Source organism: Psammomys obesus, unplaced genomic scaffold (genome assembly GCF_907164565.1).
Source record: "Psammomys obesus unplaced genomic scaffold, mPsaObe1.curated_primary_1811, whole genome shotgun sequence".
NCBI lineage: Eukaryota > Metazoa > Chordata > Mammalia > Rodentia > Muridae > Psammomys > Psammomys obesus.
Genome location: NW_026596057.1, coordinates 7,568,316 through 7,589,609, shown reverse-complemented (window position 1 = coordinate 7,589,609; position 21,294 = coordinate 7,568,316). Strand labels below are relative to the sequence as shown.

Below are 21,294 nucleotides of genomic sequence, written 5' to 3'. Positions count from 1 at the left end.
AAGCCTGCTGCCACATATGTAACGGTTCACCATGAAGCCTGCTGCCATATATATAACAGTCCCCATGAAGCTTGCTGCCATATCGATAACAGACCCATGTTCATGGTTTTATTTTCCATATTGTTGGTTATCCAGTGAACTGCAGTTGGGGGAACCTACTGTTTGTCGTGGCTCTTGGAAGAGAAACACCAAATTTATTTTGCCTTACTATACACTTACTCCATTTTGTTGTCAGTTACTAGTCTCTTCCATGTAATTTGTCAGTTTATTATTATAGGTTGTCTTTACAGGGAAAGCTGCATATAGAGGATTTATATGGATCCATGTATGGATTGAAGACAGGTCTATAAGGAACATAGCTCTCCAGATAAGACAGAACCACTTCTATAAACAGTACATGGACTGACCGCCCATGTTTTCATCCAGTCCTGAGCAGAGTTGCCAAAAGGACAGTTTGTGTCTGCCAATGGGAGGCTTGACTGTGGCTGCTTACTGTGTAGTACAGCCTTGGATCAGAACAGCCAACACAGCAAAACCCTTCATGTGTGCAGAACTTTGATTATTTACAGGGAAGTGAAAACAGCCATCATGTTCATGTGAGAAACAGTGAATTGGAAAGCCTTCAGGGAATGGGCCTGTCTTTTGATGACATAGTACAGGATAGTAAATAGCAGAACAGATAGTCCTGTTTTCATTAACAAGTCAACTCTTTCATTTGTCTTTTTGTGTGTTGCAGATAAAAGCCATCATGGCTTTGGCAGCAGCTATCCTTTTGCTAATGATTATCAGTAAGTATTTATTGGATCATTATCTCTTAGGGTATTGTGTTTTGTACAGTTTGATTTGGTTTTGATTTTTTTTTTTTTTCAGAGACATAGTCTCACTATGTAGCCCAGGCTGTCCTAAATGCCACTGTGTAGCTCAGGCTGACCTCTGGCTAGCGTGTTATTTTAAAATCATTTTAATTCCTTTTAATTTCTGTTGACCTACTATATGTAATATCAGCATTGAAGAATGACATTATTTGAATAAGGAGGCAACCATTACCTAGAATCTCTCAATCTCTGAAGAAATGCTTTTAAAATGTATGGTCTTCTATGTGAATATACATGTGTACTTTTCTGTAAGGACTCTATATCTCTTGTTAGATTCTCAAAGGATACTCCCTCCTGCTCCTCAGCCATACCCCAGATACATCACAGGACCGGCCTTTTTTTTTTTAAAAAAAAAAAAAAGCTAAATCTGGCATCTGTTATACTTAGGACCAAAATACAGTTTTCTTTTTGTTATTATAAAGTACCTTTCTTCAAAGTCTCTTTTCTTATGTTTACAGAAATTTTATGAAGAACTACAAAGGGTCTCAAAAAAAAGACAATTGAAAATTTTCATGAGAGTATTTTTTTAACTTAGAAGAAAATGTTACAAAGAAATACAATCCAAAAAAAAAAAAAGAAAAGAAATACAATCCAGTCTCATTACCTGGGTTGTTGTGTGAATGTGTTTACTAGCTGAAGTCCATTTGTAACCCCATGTTGTTGCTGCTGTTACTTCGGTGGTCATGTGCAGATGCATTCAGAGCAAGAAGAGTTCTGAGCCCCTAACCCACAGGTTTCCAGCTGGGGTCAAAGGGAGGTCTGCCTTTTTATTTTGGCTTTCATAGTGTACCCAGTGTCTTTTTCATAGACTGTGTGGTCCATATTTTTGTTGACTTCATGTTTTGAAATGGACCTCAAGGATAGAAATGCTGTCCCCGTTACTAAGTATCAGCAGGCCTTGCTGCTACACCTTAACGGAAAACATGTGGGCCAGGGACTGTGTTCAGGGATGAGCTAAAGTGCTGCTGGCCTTGAATTCATAGTAATTTTCAAAATGATGTCTATTAAACAAGATGTCTTTTAATAGAAACACTTTAAACAAGATTATGTATTAATTTATTGACTGAAGTGGAGTAGCCAGAGGTTCATGGGAAACTTACCCTGTGTTTTCCCTAGGATAATGGTTCACTATTTACCAGTTCAGGGTTCATGATAACTTTGTAGACTATAATTACCTCAGATACCAAGAACCTACAATATATAGTGGACACCATGCAAAATACAGACTAGAATAAAAAGAACTATAAAATTCAACTGTACTGTCACCAGTGATAGCTACTGTCAGTATAACTATTGCATATGCTTTAAGTCTTTTTCTATTGATATGTAAGCATGATTTTCAAAAGCTAAGATTACATCAGATGTTTTCTAATACATACTTTATGCATTACTTTCCCACATTAAATATGGTAATAATGTTTTAGACGCTGCTCAGGCTCCTGTTTTACCATGGTTTATTTGCTCAAGAGACCAGTGTTAGACACTCGGGTTGTTTTATGATGTATTTGCATTTCTTCTTATTTCATAGTTGTTATTTCAGATCAGAGTTTGGCCCCCTGTTCTCCTCTTAAAGTGGCCAAAACCTACACTTAGGAATTGTGCTTCTGACCTAGTTGTGATATGGTTCTGATTTTCATGCATTCTTTTTTTTTCTTTTTTTTTGTTTTTGTTTTTGTTTTACTTTTTTCTCTTACAGTTCTTATAGTTGTGAAATACCGTACTTGATTTGATGACAGAGATCCTCATTAAACAAGATCTGGGACAATAATATTTAAAGATTGCTGCATAATTTAAATGAAACCTATGTATATAACTTTCAAATTTTCTTTTTCAAGAAACTAAAAGGCAAGTACCACTTCAAATTGGAGCATTGAGAATATCTAATCATCTTCCCAACTAATGAAATGTGTTTTGAATAATTATATTTAATGAAAAGATAACTATTTTGCTTTATTCCAAGGATCTAATTTGAAACTAGATACTTGCCAGTTTGTTATTTGTATATATAGTTAAACACTGATGACAATATCCCATACTTGTGTTTTAGTGGCATTAAAAGCATTTATTATTTCATCAAAGTGAGGGTCAAGCTGGTGGTCAGGAAGCCTGTGTAGGGTCCCAGCCCATCAGTGTTTGCGAGAATGTCATTCATGTTGCAGTTGCTTTACAGGCAATTTCCACATTTATGGATTAACAAAAGCTAAGCGTTGTAAACGTTTCTGCCTTCAGCTCTACCTGAAAACATTCCAGTAAAGCTATTCTGACTGTAAAGGGGAATATGTGGTAATTTTTTGGTATTTGCATTTTGAAAATGGGAAATTTAAACAGTGTGAAAAGCATAATACGGTGCCATAAAACTGGAGATAATAAAATTATTGGAGAATGTCATTGGAGTGTTTGAAAATGAGCAATATGTAGCTCCCAGTCTTGGTCCAGTCGGTTGTCAGTTAAACTACAATAAAAAGGGACTAATTCTGATGTGAGTAAGTGAAATCTGCAGGTAATTTTTTCTTTGACTTCTTTTTTGTTAGTAGTTTTCCCTCTTTAAGTAACCCTGTGCCAGAAGTTCGGAAGTTATCACAGTCTTTGATTGAACACTTTTGTGTTCTCTGACACCATTGGGAAGAGAGGTGTTACACCATCAAGTGTTCAGACATCCCCTGGCAGTGAGCTGCCAGCTGCAGGGAGCGTGGCTGGTCTGTGTGTGGTCAGTACCGAGGCGTAGGAGCCACTGCCGAGCCCAGCCTGCTCTCACCCGATACACCCATCGCACTGTGTCAGCCCCTTTAATACTGCTTAAACACGTCAAGACGGAAATGCATCCTGACGTGAAGGAGGAAAAGGCATGATAGTAAAATTGCAGGCAACAAGAACTTGTTCACATGGACATTTTAAGCTAGAAATAGAGTTCACAGCGATGGCCAGTATTAAGGGGGGGGATGTTCCCCTATAACAGGTATTACTTCTGTGATTATTTTAATTCAAAATGTATAAAACAATTGGATTTTTCTTGGTTTACTTCTACAGTGGTTAATATTAACAGACCAAAATGTTTAGAATGGAAAGAAATTTGAAAGGTGGAAGCAAGGTTAAGTGATATCCTAGCTAGTTTCCTATCCTAGATTAAGTTATATCCTAGATATAACTGCTGGAGCTTACAGTTTCTGGTCTCTTGACTCAGTTTCTCAGTTCGTGTGCACAGCACCTGAATGGATAATAAAGCATTTTAAAAAGACAGCAAGGAGTCTTCTCAGTCCCAGCAGCTGCAGTTCAGGGATGGAGACGTTTTACTTGAATCAGCAGAGCTGGTCCCGGTAGACATTTGTCTTGTTTTCATTGTAACTGAACCCATAAGTCACTAACTTTCCATTAGTTGGTCTGGAAGTCTAGTTTAACTCGATGTCTATTGGTAAGGATGAAGGTTTCTTTCCTTAAAAAGACCCCATTTTTTCAATACTTCTTTTAATAAAGTATGCCACTTTCAAAGAAACAATTATTAAAAAATAACTATAAGATTATTTTTAAAACATTAAGTGTAAAAAATTTAGATTATGTAACTATTGATATGTATAGTGTTTTATATTTAAGTGTAGTGCTATTTGGGAAACCCTGTTGATATGTGACTGAGAATTTTACAGCAGTGATGGCTTCATTCACAGTTTATTTATCATTTTGTCTTTTTTGATTTTGCATAATCCTGAAACCTTAAAATGACATTAGTCTGAGATACTGGAAGTATGGGCGTTCCTACAATAAGAAGCTGAGGAGAGCCAGGTGTGACGGCTCACCTGTAATCCCTGCTGTCTGAACACTGACGTAGAAAGGTTGCCATGATTTTGAAGCCATCCTAGGCTTCATGGTGTGTTCTGGACCAGCCTGGGCTATAGAGTAAGAACCTGTCTGAAAAAAAAAGCCAAACAAGCAAACAAACCAAAAGAGAAATAGTTGTTCAAATTGATGCCTGGCCTGCCTTCATTTCCTCCTTAATCGTTCTTTCTCTCATTCAGCTCAGATCATCCTGCACTTGAAAAAATGAAGTTTTACCACCATCAAAACTATCATTATTTAACAACAGTGAAGATCAACAGAAAAATTCAAGTAGCTTTGCTAATGTTAGTTGATGCCCAGTGAAGTCAGGTCACTTCTTCCATGCCTGAAGCGTGCCCCTGTGGTTTGTCCGTAGCCGAAGCCTCTTCCCCTGCAGCAGCTCCATCACAGCCCAGTGATGCCTGTGCTCTCTTGATTCTTTTGTCCTAACGAAACTCACTGGAAAGTGTCCCAAAATTTTATAAACTGGGAAATTTATAGATTAAAGAAAGGTCCAGCATTGGTGATGGAACATTGCTTAAAATGGAGAAGAGTCACACACAGCAGGCGCAGAGTGCCTGAGACAGTGCTGTAGACTGTCATTGCACCTCGTTCCTGGGTTCTGCGTTAGAAAGGAATGTTTGAGAGCAGAAATCGACAGCTTTCTTTTGTGTAGAGCATGTGGGTACCCTGTAAATGCGTACACACACAGAGCGTGAGGATCAGAAAAGTGAAAAGAACTTGACGTCCCTCCTTGCCGCTTACACCTGTCATGTGTCCTGTCAGCACTGTAGCCCAAATAGACTTATCTTGTATATACTTTATGGTTAGAAAATATGCAAGATGTTTTTTCAGTGTTGAAAACAAATGTCATTAGATGTTCTTAGTTGTATTGAGTCAGAGTGTTTCTAAGTTAGAGACTGTAGTATTAATCAGATTTTGTGTTTTCACATAGGAATGTAACTGGAATCAGTTTTACCTTTCTGAGAGTGGTAGTAAGAACTTGAGTCAATAAACACATTTTTGGGGAGAAGGCAGTTGCCAAAAAAACTGTAAAGACAGTAGCTCAGAAGGAGCAGAAAGGGGCCATCTTAGTCCGTACAAATGCCACCCGTTACCCTCCCTTAAACTGACAGAGCCTAAGCCTTTTTGTGTGTGTGTGTGTGTGTGTGTGTGTCTTTTTTTTTGGGGGGGGGTGTTTTGTTTCGTTTAGAGACAGGGTCTCACTGTGTAACCCCAGCCTGGCCTGAAACTCAGCCACTGGCCTTTGTCTCCTGAGTGCTGGGATTAAAGGTATTTGCCACCGAACCCTGCAGCCTTTTTTCTTTTTGATCAAAGAAAAAATTGCTGGGCGCAAGTGATCATTCCAGTTTAGCCTCTGAAGTAGACTGCACGTGGGCTCTACCATGTGCAGATGGGCCTTCTTTTGAAGTCTGATGTTAGTCTTCCTTGGATATTTATTTTAATATGTCAAGTAGAATAAGGGGTAACTTTTATTCTGGCTCTTGTTTTATTTTACAAAGCTACTTAGAACAAGTGAGTAGGGACAGGGAGAAAAATGTTTCTAATCCAGTTGGGATAAGTGTAAGCTTAAGCTTCTAAAGCAAGGACCACACCCTGTTGTGACTCTTAGCACTGCAGCACCCACCTCAGGGCTACAAGCCCCTGACGGCAGCCAGACGAAGGTGTGTCACAGTGCTCGAGAAGTCACACTGTGCCGGCGGCATGTTACTGAGGGCTGGTTTCCAGTGTGCACTGAATGATTGATCTAGGGGAACCAACAAATAAAAGTGTTCCTATTATAATTGAGTATAGAAAAATTGTGGCTTTACAGTGTTGCGTTCCGTTCTTTTCGCTTGAAAAGATTATGAAATAAAAATCACATTTTGAAGCTGTAAATTGCAAATGTCTGAGGATTTAGTAAAATGTTAGAGATCAATCTATAAGAAAATTCAAGCATTGTTTTTATGTCTTAGGTGTCGTTATTTTATTGTCATTATTTTACATCCCATGATCCCTAATTTAACCATTTCGGCAAAGTGCCTTTGACACGTAAGAGGTATTATGGGAGATGAGCAAATGTAGATTCCATGCCCCTCTCCCTGCTTCTCAGTTCCTCACGAATTTATGTTTTACAGTGCTCCAAAGCTCAGTCCTTTGTGTTTATATGGGATTGTATTGTAGCTTCTCCATAGTAAAACAGCAAAATAAACCATTTTGCAGAAAATGAAAAGTAAGCACTTTGGCTTGTTCTGTATGTTACCTATTGACCTAACTTCAAAGCAAAATACTCATTTGCATTGATTTATTGCATTGATTTATTGGTCCCTGTTTTCCAGTGAAGTACCTGGAGAAAAGAAAAACCCATCTAGAAAGAATTTCTCAATGTACAGCACTGTGTCAGCAGCGGCCAGCGATCCAGGCACTCTTGCTTATCCTCACTCATGTCCGCTTCAAAGAGAGGAAGGACAAGGTCCTATCAATGTTAATAATTCAGTCCTCATCAGAGCCCGGCATGGTGCTATAAGCTCATAATTCCAGTACTCGGAAATAGAGACATGATCAGGAAGGAGTTCAAGGCCAAAGACAACTGAATAGCTTGAGGCCTGCCTGGGCTACAAGAACGTATCTTTATACATACAAGCATGCATACATATGCGCATACATACATGTACATGTAAAGCATATGCATCTTGCAAAAAGGAAGGGGGAGGGCCAGCACTTTTCTGGTTTTGTTTGTATATATTTTTTCTCATTTCTCTCCATTGGAACACCTGGTACCTATCCCTCAGCTGTTCTGTCTTTTATAGCAGCCCCAGTAGTGATCATTGTCTCCAGCCTCCCTCCATACCCTAAGTGTCATCTCTTTACTACTTCAAAAAGGGTTATACAGTGCTACAGTCAGGACTGGAGATAGGAAACACCTTAAGTACATTCCAAGAGTGGCAGTATCTAATATAATCTAATTTTCACTTTATGGGAGAACCAGTCCAAAAGGCCAGATCTTTCCTAATCCCAGTTACACTTAGACATGCCCTTTAGACTAAGCACTGCTCTGGAACATTCACTGTGCTTCCTGCTGTAGGTACTTGAAGGAACTTAGCGCACTTAGGTCTTGTGTGAGTGTGCCCGATCTCCTTGAGGCATGTCTTGAGGCACATGAAGCCTACCAGTAACACTGCGCTTGGGGCGGAGAATGTGCTTCAGTGATCCCTGTAACAAAAGCTTGCTGTTCACTCCATATAAAAACTGGGTTCAGGGAGTTTATTCATTGGGTAGGACCTGAGCTCAAATCCCCAGGACCCACATAACATACGTGGAAATACATGGCTGCATGTATCTATAACCCCTGCCTGCATTGCGGGGTAGAGGCATGTGGGTTCGAAGAGCTCGCTAGCCAGCCAGCCACTCCAGACAAAGGGGTCATCTTCCAACTTCCTGAGAGACCACTGTGCGCATGCAACCGCACACTGCTCTGCTGGCACCACACAAAAACACAACCCCATCATTTTAACCCACTTGTCTCACCATCTAGCCACCTTTGCTCTATGTTGAGCTTTTGGTTCATTCCCGTAAAGTACTTCAGTCAAGTTTTGCCAACAGACCCAACCAATCTTACTCTCAGGAAAATTCACTGATGACCGCTGTGTTGATAAATCCAGAAGTCCCTATTGTTGGCATGTCAGCATGAGATACAGTTGGTAACTCCACTTCTGAAGGTCCTTTTTACTTTACTGGCTGGTACTCCTGTCCCTAACTGTTAACATTGTGATAATACTCCTGGATCCAACTCTTGGTCTTCTCTGAACACATTCCCTTAGAAATCTTACTGAATATCATCATGAAACGGCTTTGTTCTGATAGATCCCAAGTTCATGTCGCTTCCTCTTGGAAATGGACTCATGGAACATTTCACTTGCCATCTTTTATCATTACACATTTCTGATTGTTCATGCCCAACATGAAATTATAAGGCTGAGTGTGGTGGCACGTGCCTGTAATCTCACTGAATTCTGCTTTCAGTGTGTCATCAATTCTCTGCATGTCTCTATTCTTCCAACTCTTCTAACATTTTATAGAAGCTAATTTGTGCTTGTTACCTCTCTCCCATCATTCCAAATGTAACCTTCGTAAAGGATCTTTGCTTCTTGTTCACTAATATCTCCTAAGTTGCTTGCTGTAAAACTAGCAATTGGTGATTGAATGGCTCTATTACCCCGAAGATACAAAGGAAGGCCATAATTTTGAAAATGATGTACTACAGGAACTAAATTGACTTTCAGAGTATATCAGATGTGGCCTCCACAATTCAAAAGGTCATAGAGAAAGGGGGATGTAATAATATAATTAAATACATGATTAAGGCACCTTAGGTTAGCTACAAAGGAAACAAATTGCTAGAGTGTGCTGGAGAGGTGTCTCAGTGAGTAAGGGCCCCTAGTCTGCAAGCATGAAGTTCAAATCCCCAGTTATCTGTATAAAAAGCCAGTACTAATGACCCAGCATTGTGGCAAACAGTGACAGGTGGATCCCCACAGCTCGCTGGTCGGCCAGCCTAGCCTAAACAAATCCTATCTGAAGGCAATAAGGCGGAGAGCATTAGAGAAAAACATGCAGTGTGCTCACGCACCACACATGCCAAGTACATGCAAACCACACGAGGTAGGCACTAACAGTCATTTGTTAGAAAGCGAACTGCAACATGCACATTCTGCTTCACGGAAGCAGTCCGAAACAGAATTGCTTGAGAAGGTCAGTGTTGTGAGAGGAGGTCTAGAGGCTACCCCAGAAATATCATAAATGGAAAGGGTGATAATCGGATCTTTAAAATTACTGTGAATTATATAGTGTTCTGAGACCAGTAGACTAGAAGAGAACATCATGGTTTCCTTTGATTAAAACCTCATTTTGAGGAAAATCATCCAAGATAAAAAGCATTTGTCAAATACTTGTAGCTCAGTGATAGGGCACTTGCAGGCCTTGTGTGAGATCCTGGGCCTCAGCCTCAAAGAGAAACTCCTGAAGCACCAAGGGTGCCTACAAGACTACCAATGCAAGACTTGAAAACAGCGGTCTCCAAACTACACATCACCATAGAGCTTCAAGAGGAACCATGATTAAGGAATCTCATATACAAATCGTGAGTACAAAAAGGAAGGTTCATAATGTAAAACATTCTGTCTTTTTTCTTTTTTTTTTTTTTTGCAAAAATTACTTGATAATCGGCATCCTACATGAAAAGGGAGATAAAAACAGAGTTAAAACCATTTCATCCTGCTGAAAACCCTTCTGTGGGTTGTCAATGTACATCCGATAAAAACTAGGTTTTCAATCTTGTTCCCCTTAGGTGGTGTCAGCTCTGACCTCATCCAATTTACACTTTCATGAGGGAACAGGCAGGGCTTAAGCTACCAGAATAGTTTACCAAGGGACATCTGAATAGAAGCCCCTGAGAATCTTGACTCCTCCAATTTTTAGAACCCCTAGGGTCTGGGAAGTGGGTGAACCCCCCCCTTGTTGAACAAAGCCCCACTTCCCACTTGCCTCTTACTTATTAAACTCCCCCCACCCCCGCAGAAGCCTTAGACAAGGCAAACGCCTTCCAAGATACTGCTGGCCAGTCTAGGGCTCTGCCCCCACCTCCTAGGCCAACCAGCTGATCAACAATCCCCTCGAAATCGAAGTTCAAGAGATTGAGCAATGTGTCCAGCACTGGCACATGTGTGTGACAGCGGAAGCTGAAACCCAAAGTGGAGGCAATCACTGGATCCCTCAAGCTTCCCCGCTCACCCTGATGAACTGCTCCATGTAAATCTCAAATTCTGTAGTCGGTGGAGATGAGGACTAGATGGGGCCTGGTAAGTATCATGAGCTCACAGAGTGTCTTCACATTCCACCCTTTTGTGTTTGTGGTGCTAAGGCTTAGGCCCAGGACCTTGTACATTGCTAAACAAACACTGTACCACTAAGCTATATGCCTAGCCCTGAGAAGGACTACAAGCTCAGATGGTCGAGTCAAGGCCCTTTTCACCTTGCTCCTGCATTCCTGTTAACAAAGCTGGCTGTGGCATTTCCAGCACCCGGTGAGAAGTTAAAATGTGGAGGACTTCGCAAGGAGAGAGGGACCTTAAGCTACTAGTATATGAAACACTCCCTTTATAAACTATTAGTTACAAATTATTCCCGGCTCATCATTAATAATTCCTAGGGAAACACAAAACTACAATAAAAATATGAGCTCCCGTCCTAGGATGCATTAGTATGAGAGCAGCAACACATGTTGATGAGAGTATGAAGAAAATAACCCTGTGTAGCCTGCTAACGGGAATGCAAATCAATAATAGCAATAATGAAAAACAGAATACTGGATCAACCCTCCTCATAAAATTAAAAATAGAATTACCATGTGACCCAGTTGTGTGCCTCTTTCTCCTGAATTAAAATATTCCTTCCTGGGGCTGTAGAGATGGCTCAGGACTTAAGAGTACTTGCTGCTCTTAAAATTGGCTAGGCCTATACCCGTAATTCCAGCCATTTGGAGGTTGAGACAGGAATGTTGCCTCAAGTTTGAGGCCATCCTGGGCTATATAATGAGACTATATATAAGAAAAGAAAAGAAAAGAAAAAAGAAAATCAAAACTAGTAATAAATGATGGTAGAAATTATATCTGTCTACCTGAAGAAGAATGAAATTAGATCCACAAGAAATTGTTCAAATTGGATCAAAGACCCCAACTTAAACCATAAAACTGGGGACTAGAGACATGGCTCAGTAATTAAGAGCACATACTGGTCCTATAGAAGACCTAGCACATATGATGAGCAGCTTGTAACTGCCTGTAACTCTACCTTCAGGGGGATGCAACACCTTTAGTCTCTATAGGATCCTGCACTCACATAAACCTACCCACACATAGACACAGCTAGACAGACACACACACAGAAAGAGAATTAAAAATAAGTCTCTTCTGAAAAAAATTTTTAGAAGAAGAGGAAATGACCTTGAAGCATGGTGGCCCATGCCATTAATCCCAGCACATGGGAGGCATTGGAAGGAAGATTTCTATCAGTTCAAGGCCAGACAGGTTACTACATAGTAAATTCAGGTTACATAGTAAGACCCTGACCAATCCCCCATCACAAAGAATTAAAACCTGAAACAGTACGATTCAAGTTATAGGTATGGGCCTTAGATAGCATCAGACATGGTTCCAAGAATCAACAAATGTGATTAAATGAAGTTAACATTTTTTGCACACCAAAGGAAAATATCAGCGGAGTAAACAGAAAACATACAGAATGGGAGAAGAATCTTTGTCAACTATACCTCAGACAGAGGGAGCGGACATCTAGAATATATTCTTAAAAATCGAAAAAGCTAAATAACAACAAAAAGAAACAACCCCTACTGCCAATCAATAAGCGGGCTAATGAAATGAGTGGCTGGTTCTCAAAATGAAGTCACAAATAACTAATGAGTGTGGTTGTTATTTGAATGTTCAGCATCCTTAGCCCCCAGGACATGTAAATTTAAATCACTTTTGGATTCCATTTTTCTGTCAGAATGTCTAATATCAAGGAAAACTACTGGAGAGGATGTGGGAGTCTTATTCACTGCTGATAGAGGTGCAAATGAATGAAGCCGTTATAGAAATCAGTATGAAGCTTTCACAAAACGTGAAACTACACATGACTCAGCCATACTACACTACCAAACATATGCCCAGAGAACTTCATAATCTACCACAGAGATAACCTGTACATCCATGTTTATTGCTGAGCATTCACAAGTACAAGGCAATAGAGCCAAAGCAATATATTCATCACTAAAAGAATTGACAATAAAAACAGCACACAGACATAATTGAATTATACTCAACTGTAAATAAAAATTAAATTATGGAATTAACAGGAAAATGGATGGATCTGGAAAGTCTCATGTTGTTCATGTTGTGAGGTGAGGCAAATTCAGAAAAAAAAAAAAGACAAATGCCTTCTCTAATGCAGAGTCTAACCTTGAATTTTTGTGTGTATATAGATAATGGGATGTGAGCATGGACACAGGTGAAGGAGCTAGGTAGGTGACCACAGAAGAGAGAGAGATGTTGAAAAAGGGAGGGGAGGACAAGGTACCTATGTAACATAAAAATGGGAACGTCACCAATGGATGGGAAGAAGATGGAGGAAGAGAAACAAACAAAAAAATCTGTGTGAAAAATGCCACAATGAAAGAGGGAAGGAGGGTGGGAATGGGAGGAAGAAGGAACAGCACCACAATCCGGATCTAAAGTGAATATATTGTTAATATATGTATTCTTTCATATACATAAAAGAAAATGCTACAACAAAACAATATTTGCTCGTTAAAAAGGTGTCCTATATAAACCATTTTCACCTGAGCAAAATAATAAAATGGGATAGTTAAATTGACCTCTTCCTGGCCTATCAGTTGGTACAGAGGGTTCTCAGTTAGCAACCTTCTCCTCTGAATCAGGCCATAGCCCCTGCTCAGTAAATGAATTTTTGATTCACCTTTGTACCCTGTTGCATTACTTATCTTAATCTTCACAAAGGAAAGTGCACCGAGGCTGTTCTTCTGCTTTTTATTCAGCTATGTGGTCAACCACAACTATTTTCTAAACATCTCTGCCAGCTACACCCTTCTCTCAAGCCTCCCATCTCCTTTCTCCTCTCAACAGTCTCTGTGGATCAGGAATGAGGAACGGTGCTGACTGTCACTAACATCAAACTGACAAAAAAGTACTACCCCATTTCTACTCTACTCCTCGTAAATATCTCCCCATTTTTACTAGCCATCTACTCTGTGATTGGTTCATTTATCCTCTTAATATTGTACATGCTTCAGTGATGTGCAAGCTCTCGGAAACTCAGTCCTTAGGAGGAAGCACGAGAGCGCTCGCTCCAGACAGGACTGTAGTCACACTCTTTTCAGAGTGGCACAGCAAGGAGGCGGGATGATCACTAGGCACCGGCCCAGGGTGTGGGACTTAGGGCAGCAACTAGCTACCAACGAAAAGGAAGGAGTTCGGGAATTTACAATTGGCAGCTGGGCCTGGTGGCACACACCTTTATTCCCAGCACTCAAGAAGGCAGGGGCAAGTGGATCGCTGGGAGTTGGAGGCCAGCCTGGTCTACAAAGTGAGTCCAGCACAGCCAAGGCTACACAGAGAAACCCTGTCTCAGGAAAAAAAAAAAAAAAAAAGGAAACTCACAACCAACAAAATCAGTGATTGCTCCAAAGTGCAGCTTGGTTTTTATGTGGTTGTGAATTCTGTGAGGAGTTGCTTACAGGAGCGCAGGTGACTCAAATGCCATCTTTTTTTTTTTTTTGGCAACCCCAAAAAGCCTACCCCAATACCAGTGGCACCCAAAGAGCTGCAGCTCTAGAGTTTTCTGTGTGACTTGTCTGAAAAATGTCCTTGATCTGTGTAGTTCATCACATCAGTCTCCCCCGTCAGCAGTTGTTGAAGGCTTTTCTAAAGCTGTTGGGCCTTCCAGAATCTTCTAAATTTCAACTTTTCCAGGCATATGGCATTTGTTTACTTCCTGACTCTCATGAGCCTCCCCCTTAACCCCTGGAGGGAGTATTTCAGTATACAGAGAGCTCATTCTTTCTGGATCTTATATTTTCCCCTCTAACGTGAAGGGCAATGATTTTTCTCTCAACCTTTCTTTCTAGTATTCACTGCAAAAAGAAGCTAGCCAACGCCTGCCCATTTGCTGTTATTGGGCGCAGTAACCAATTATTTATTGAATGTATATGGACATGGATTGCATTGGCTTGAGATGCAATGTAAGAAACTTGAAAGCCTTACCCAGCCTGTGAGCAATATGCTACCTTCCTTCTCTATGTCTTCCCTGGAAATAACCCAATTTGTCTGGTGGGTGTGTACTTCTCACAAAGCCAAGTTGGTGTTAATTGGTACCAGAGGATGTCCTGTGTACAAAGAGTGAAGGCCTGGAAATAATTGGAACAAGAAAAGGCCAATTTTGGTGAAATCCTTTTATCCCCCGTTACTCCTCCTTTCTTCACCACCCTCTGTATTCACCAACTCTGAGCCAGTGCTGAGTGAGAGACAGACATAGAAAGCCTCTCTGCAGGAGGACAATGCAACTAGTTCTGATGAGACCTGATAAGCTAGGGGCAGATGGAAGGGGAGGAGGACCTCTCCTATCCGTGGACTTGGAAAGGGGTATAGGAGGAGATGAGAGAGAGAGGGTGGGATTGGGAGGGCATGAGGGAGGGAGCTACAGCTGGGATACAAAAAAGTGAATAAACTGTAATTAATATAAAAAAAGAAAAATTTAATCAAAAAAAGAAAGCCTCTCTGCCTTCTCCTTTCTCTCCCTCTTCTTCCTGCTCCCCCTTGGCCATCACCATCGTCAACGTAGTGTTTTAAGTGCTGAAGGGATGGCATGCTTTATTTGCATACTCCAGTGACCCTTTGCAGAAACAGTCCGATGAGGACATTCATTAAACAAGCCCACTGATTTCTTCAGTAATCAGAAAGTAAATGTTTTGATTTGATTTGATTTTTGACAGGGTCTTGTTATGTAGTTCAAGTTGACCTCAAATGCTCTCCTCCCTTCACCTTCAGAGAGCTAGGCAATCGCAGGCATGCCCCCCACTCTATCCCAGTCCAGGTAGTGAATTTTAAGTAGTTCCTTATTATCAAGATAAGTTGGTGGCTGACAACTGGGAAAGACTTTGGCACCCACAGAAGGTTTGTCTGGTGTATGGAGACATTCTTGGTCCTTAGGTTACTATGTGTGGTAAAGCCCCTGACATCCTACCTAGCACAGAATGACACCTTGTATAGGATTATCTGACCAAAAGCATCAAACAGACACAGGGTGATAATCCTTAAGATAAACTGATCTTTTGTAAGGTTGGAAAGCCACACACCAAAATACTTCAGTTTCCTTTGGGGTTTATATCAAATCAAACAAAATCACAGAGCCATGTTTCAAAGCATGGAGAGAAACACAGCCAAGGTATTTTTTAACCTCCGAAACTCATAGAAAAAAAAAATATATATATATATATGGTTTAGCATCATAGAAAAACAACAAAAACAAACAAAAAAAAAAAAAAAAAAAAACGTTTCCTTAATGAAAAACATGTTATTGACTCAGTGAGCCATGCCTTCATTTGCAAGGGAACTAGAAATTTTCATTCTTTTCTTTTTTTTTTTTAACTTTAGTCCCCAGTGTTGCTGATGGTCTGTAAGTGGAGCCTGTTTGTGCCCCGTTAAGCGAAAGCCTCATGTTGCTTCCTCCAGGTGAGGGGTTGCTTCCGCGTTGCAAAAGCAGGTTTGAAAGAAAAGTTTAAATTTCCCTATTTCACACAAAGAGCAGGTGCCGACATCAAACTAAGCATTTTCTTTCACTTCTCGTATTTAACCTCATATTCCATATGATTTTGCCAGCTCATTGTTTTCCTTTTTCTCTCAAGCAATGTCAACTTTTCCCTTACTTTCCGAAACATTTGACGCCCCGCCCCCATTTGCGCTCTGCTGCGCTCTGGGAGCCATCGGTTCTACATCAGTCGCTGGCTGCCCTGCCAACAGAGCCTGACCTCAGTTGAAGGCTTTCACATTTGACTTTCTTCAGGTCCACTGCCGACTGGGGCTAGCCAATTTGGCTTAGTATTCTATGTTCCTAAAGACGCTTGGACATGTGTTAGTGCCAGGGACAAACTCAGGCCTCTTTAACCTAATTGTTTACGTTTGAAGACCATTCATCTTAAGAACTGCTCTTTCTCTCCCTTCACCATTTTACAAACTAAATCAGCTTTCAAAGGCAACTTGTTCTAAAGTCTTGATTATCCCAAGAATGTGGCCGGCAGACTTTGCATTTTGGACAGCACGCCCTATCCTCCGTGAAGGGGAGCTTATGAAGACTGAAAATAGCTTTCCCAGAGGCATGCAGCTGAAATGCTAACCCATCTGCTTTCCAGAACTGGACCAGTTTCTTCGCTGTTTTGTAAAAAGGGGTGGGCTGGAGGCCACCATTGCTTAATGATGTCCCACCGTCCACGTATGTTTTTGTGAACAAGTTGTCTCTTGCTGAGGGCTCTAGGCCTAAATACTTCCACTCAGGTCAAGCTAAGTCTTCTTCCCTTAGGTCTAAGAATCAAGCACCATTTGACTCTTTGTCTCCTCTTCATAAAGGTCCTTAACATTGCTTCCACTCAGAGGCTGGGTAATCATGTGCCCCAGTGGTTTTCTTTGTTCTGTGCCTTCAGAGCAGCCATGTTCTGCATGTAACCTCCATCCTGGCAATCCTAATGCTCTCATTAAATAACCAACCTTTCATAGGATCGCACCTGATATTTCTTTTCTGTTTATCTGTGTGTTTATTTGTGGACAGATTCGTTCGGGTTGCATTGCACATGTGTGCGCATACATGTGGGAGGCCAGAGGACATCCTCAAGTCCCGTCTACCCTGTTTTGTGAGATGAGGTCTCCTGTTAGTCTGGAAGTCACCCTTCAGAGTAGCTCACCTCCCTAGTGTGAGGATTATAACTCGAGATAAAATCCAAATGTCCTCTTTATTTCTCAGCATAAGAAAGATTTAATCAGGAAAAAAAAAAATCCCCTGCCTAGTTGGGAATCTCTGCATCTTATGTAAACTTTTTATTTTGCTGACCCAAATGCCTCCCAAGACTTTCCTCTGTATGATTTTCTTTTTGGTCTTGGAAAGTGGATAAAAGAACTTTCTGACCTGAAACAGACCCCACCACCTATCACGAAGAAAGTCCACTCAAAGGCCACGTATTAGCAGAGCTGCTAACTCTCTTCCTGGTACCCTCTGTGCTGTCACATTTTCTGTTTCTTAACTTCTCTGTGATGTTGTCTTCATAATATATTATGAATTATCTTTTTCATTATTTTCTCCAAGTGCCTGTCATTTTTTTTGGTAGTGTCATATTTTTTTTTCCTTAGGATTGCAAGTATTTCTTCTAAGATATCCTCTATGTTTTCTTTTTTACGGTTTGCAACATACTCTTGTTTAGAGACAGAAGATGATTCATGTGGGCAACATAGATCAGAGCATCACTCAACCTCATCAGAGAAACTTCTTGTAATAGATGAAAATTAATGCAGGGAACCCACAACTAGACAGAGAGTAAGAGACTGGAGCATTCAATCCTGAATGGTGTGCCTTTGCTAAACTTCTCTGCCTACGGCTCAGGGACCTATGTGGAAGAGGAGGCAGGAAAGATCTAGAAGCAATAGGTGCAGGATGACTCCAAGGAAGCAGTGCAGGGCTGAAGCACATAGGAACTCAGGGGCTGTGTCATCATAACCAAGACCTGTACGAAATCCCAGCGCAGAGAAGGCACAAAGTCTCACCCCTAACCAAGAAGCCATTTGCAATAGACACCTGCTGAGAAAGAGGAAGTCCATTTCCTCCAGTGGAGTACCATTGAGATTGTCAAACACACTGCCACGGAGGTCACATGTTTGGGAGAAGGTGGCTAACATGAGTGGACTCCATATTGTTCTATGTTCTTTTGGTCGTTCTTGTTATGGTTTGGTGTCTGTACTCAGTTCTGTTTGTGGTTTGTTTCGTTTGTTGTTTGTTGTTGTTGCTTGTTTGTTTTGAGACAGAACATGACACGGGTAGAGTCTTGAGGACTTGGCAGAGGGAAAGGATATGATCCAAATATATGAAAGTTTCTAAAAGTAATTTTTACAGTAAAAGAAAAAGAATAAGAAAGTTAAAAAAAAAGAATTTGGGGAAGTCATTAGCCAGTCCATCTCATTTTCACCGGTTTTGACCTGGGGACACACACACACACACACACACACACACACATACACACACATATCCTGATATTCACTGAATGCTTATAAACAGGCTGGGCTTCCACCCAAGAGAGGAGTCTATGCATTTGCATTTGGGGCCACAGTGTTGCAGGCCCCTCTTGTAAATCACAACCCATGGTGTAACCTTGGGCAAAGCCTCCTTTCTCTCATCTGTGAAGTATTATGAGAACAATAGTCCTTTATTAGCCGGTTGTGGAAGCTTAGGGAGGCACCTGGCAGAGTGCTGAGCATGGCTGCTGGCGCATAGACATGCCTAATAAATACCAGCTACTATTATTCCTATCATCTGCTCTGCTGGCCCTCTCTCCTAGCGTATAAACACGTTGAGGATTTTTTATTTTTTTATTTTTTTTCCCCAATCTTAAAAAATGTAATAGTCTGGGGCTCAGTGGTTAGGAGTACTTGCTGTGTTCTTCTATAGGACCTGAGTTCATTTCCTAGCACCCTTGTCAGATGCTTCACAACTGCCTATTACTCCAGCGCTAAGGAATCTGATGCTCTCTTTTGGCCTCCGTGGACACCCAGACACACATGGCCTATACACACATAAAAACATACATACACATAAGTAATAATTTTTTAACATAGTGGGAACTATGGAATTTGGAATAACCTGAATCTGTCACTTATATTTGGCTTCAAAATAAATGATCTCTTCTACCTTTTTTTTTTTTTTAAATGTAGTAGTCCTGTGGTAAATACTTTATTTGCGACCCTTCTTTTTATTTTCTTTGCTTGTATCCTTCACTTTGCCTTTGGCCACATGCAAGCAGTATAGGATAATATTCAAGAAGGCATTGCCAACCACCTGACCACACTCCAGGTCAGGTGCTATGGACAAGGCAAGCACATGGCCCAGGAGAAAGAGCAGAAACTTGTGAGCCAGGGGCTTGTTCGTCTCCACCCTTACAGCTGCAGTTCCCTTGATATACAACTCTGGGCAAATTTCTTGTTGTTTCTGAATCTCAGCCTCATCACCAATACCCTGGGAATAAAAACATCTGGCTGGCGGGACCACAGTGAGGTCAAAACAGATAATGTGCATAAGGCACGAAGCACGGCGTCGTGCTGTAGGCAATGCACGGAAGAGCAGAGAAATACCTGTCACAAAATACCGGGATCGCGGTGGCTTGCAATTTAGAGGAAGGGCAAGACAAGCACAGGGAAGAAGAATTTGAGACCCATTTGTCACCATCTCAAGGACACAGAAAGAATGTCAGTGCCAACCCCCAAACAGTCTGAGTTGAAATCTACAGAGTATTTAGTGACTGCAACAATGAACATGAAAAACTAGAAAACTACCAGGAGGAGGACGGGCTTGTCTAGGGTCAGGGATGTGTACATGACATCTTTCATCTTTCCCCCAAGCTGCCCCCAGGACCCTATGCAACATTAGTTCCCCAAAAAGGGCTTCTCGTGAGTAGTCTTTTCTTGTGCACTTTCAGCAGAGTGGGCTGAGCTGGGATATGAAGGAAGTAGCCATGGTGCCAGAAACAGCAAGTGGCCAGCAGCTGAGCCACAGAAGCAGTGGGGAGGGCAGTGGGTACGGCTTTGACAGCTGCACAAGGGGTACAGCTATGGGAACTGCCAGTGGCCTTGACAGTGGCAGAGATGGTGCTGCAAAGCCAGCGGCAGAACAGAGAAATGGGGAAGCAGCGGCAACAGGCAGCAGGGCCGACGGAGATCAATGCAAGGAGGCTGCAGTAGCCCAGGGGTTGGCAATTTGCTGCTGCTGTGGCTGCCACCTTACCTGCCAAGACACCATAGAGTGGGGGGCCAAGAAGCCAGCTGCTATCAAGAGATGGCGAGTCCCAATTTCCTAAGAACACCCCTCACCCCAGTATCTGAGAACCCAAAATTACATAAAACATAAAACAACAACCTGCTGCTGCTCCCATCCATCTGCTATTACTGCCTAACACAATGGATACCTATGCTGCCAAGGACAAACACTGAGGAGCCTTAAATGATTTCTATCCAGGTAGCAAAGTAAAGCCCCAAGCCAGCTGATCAGTAACGAAAGAGTGTAGGGAGGGTTCTCTGAAGGAGGAGCAGGTTTGGAAATGATTAAACAGAGTCAGGAATGGGAGCTGATCAGAAAATGAAACAACGGCTTTGATTTTGGCAGCACCATTCTGAAAGTTAAGCCAGGATTATGGAGCAACTAAAGGATTCCAACCTGGAAATTAAGTGTGGAAGGCGGTGTTGATGACAGAAGAATTGACGATATGTTTTTGTCGACTGTTAAATTAAATTATTTTTTTCAAAACTTAACTGATTAAAACAAGCATTGATTATTGGCTAGTTTCCGGATATGCTAGAATGGCTTTGGTTAGGTGGTCCTGGCTTGGGGCCTCTCATGAAGAGAGAGCTACAGGGACGATATCTGGACTGCAGGACCCATGTCTAAGCTCATCAGTGGGTCCTGTATTGTTGCTTCAATTAACAGGCAGGCCCCTCCATGGATGGTTTACCACACAGCTTCTCAAGAGAATGCCAGAAGAAGAGGAGAAAGCCTGAGGCTCAAGAAGGAAGCCTTGGCCTCTTATTTCCCAATCACAGAGTGGCATGCCATTATCATGCCATTACCCATCATCTGGCATGCAGACCAGCCCTGGTGCAGTATGGGAGGAGACTCACAGAAGGTACAGATATTGGAAGCAGGGTTGTGTGGGTTCCTTAAGGGCTAACGTGGAGGCTTGTAACCAAAGGAGATTTCTCCAAGTAATTTTAAGATAGTGTGAGAAATGCATGGA

General features: G+C 41.5%; 1 protein-coding gene across 2 annotated transcripts in view; it reads left to right on the top strand.

Moving 5' to 3' along the window:
• Window positions 1–6,919, top strand: part of Vamp4 (vesicle associated membrane protein 4) — a 27,040-nt gene extending 20,121 nt beyond the window's left edge. The window contains exons 7-8 of one of the 2 annotated variants that reach the window (XM_055624572.1): window positions 737–788; window positions 4,883–6,919. In XM_055624572.1, coding sequence (XP_055480547.1) covers window positions 737–788; window positions 4,883–4,911 — 81 coding nt within the window. In that variant the 3' untranslated portion in view covers window positions 4,912–6,919. Of the gene's footprint in view, window positions 1–736; window positions 789–2,571 lie in introns of both variants that reach the window. The other variant, XM_055624571.1, reaches the window with a different exon arrangement.
• The last annotated feature ends 14,375 nt before the right edge of the window (window positions 6,920–21,294 follow it).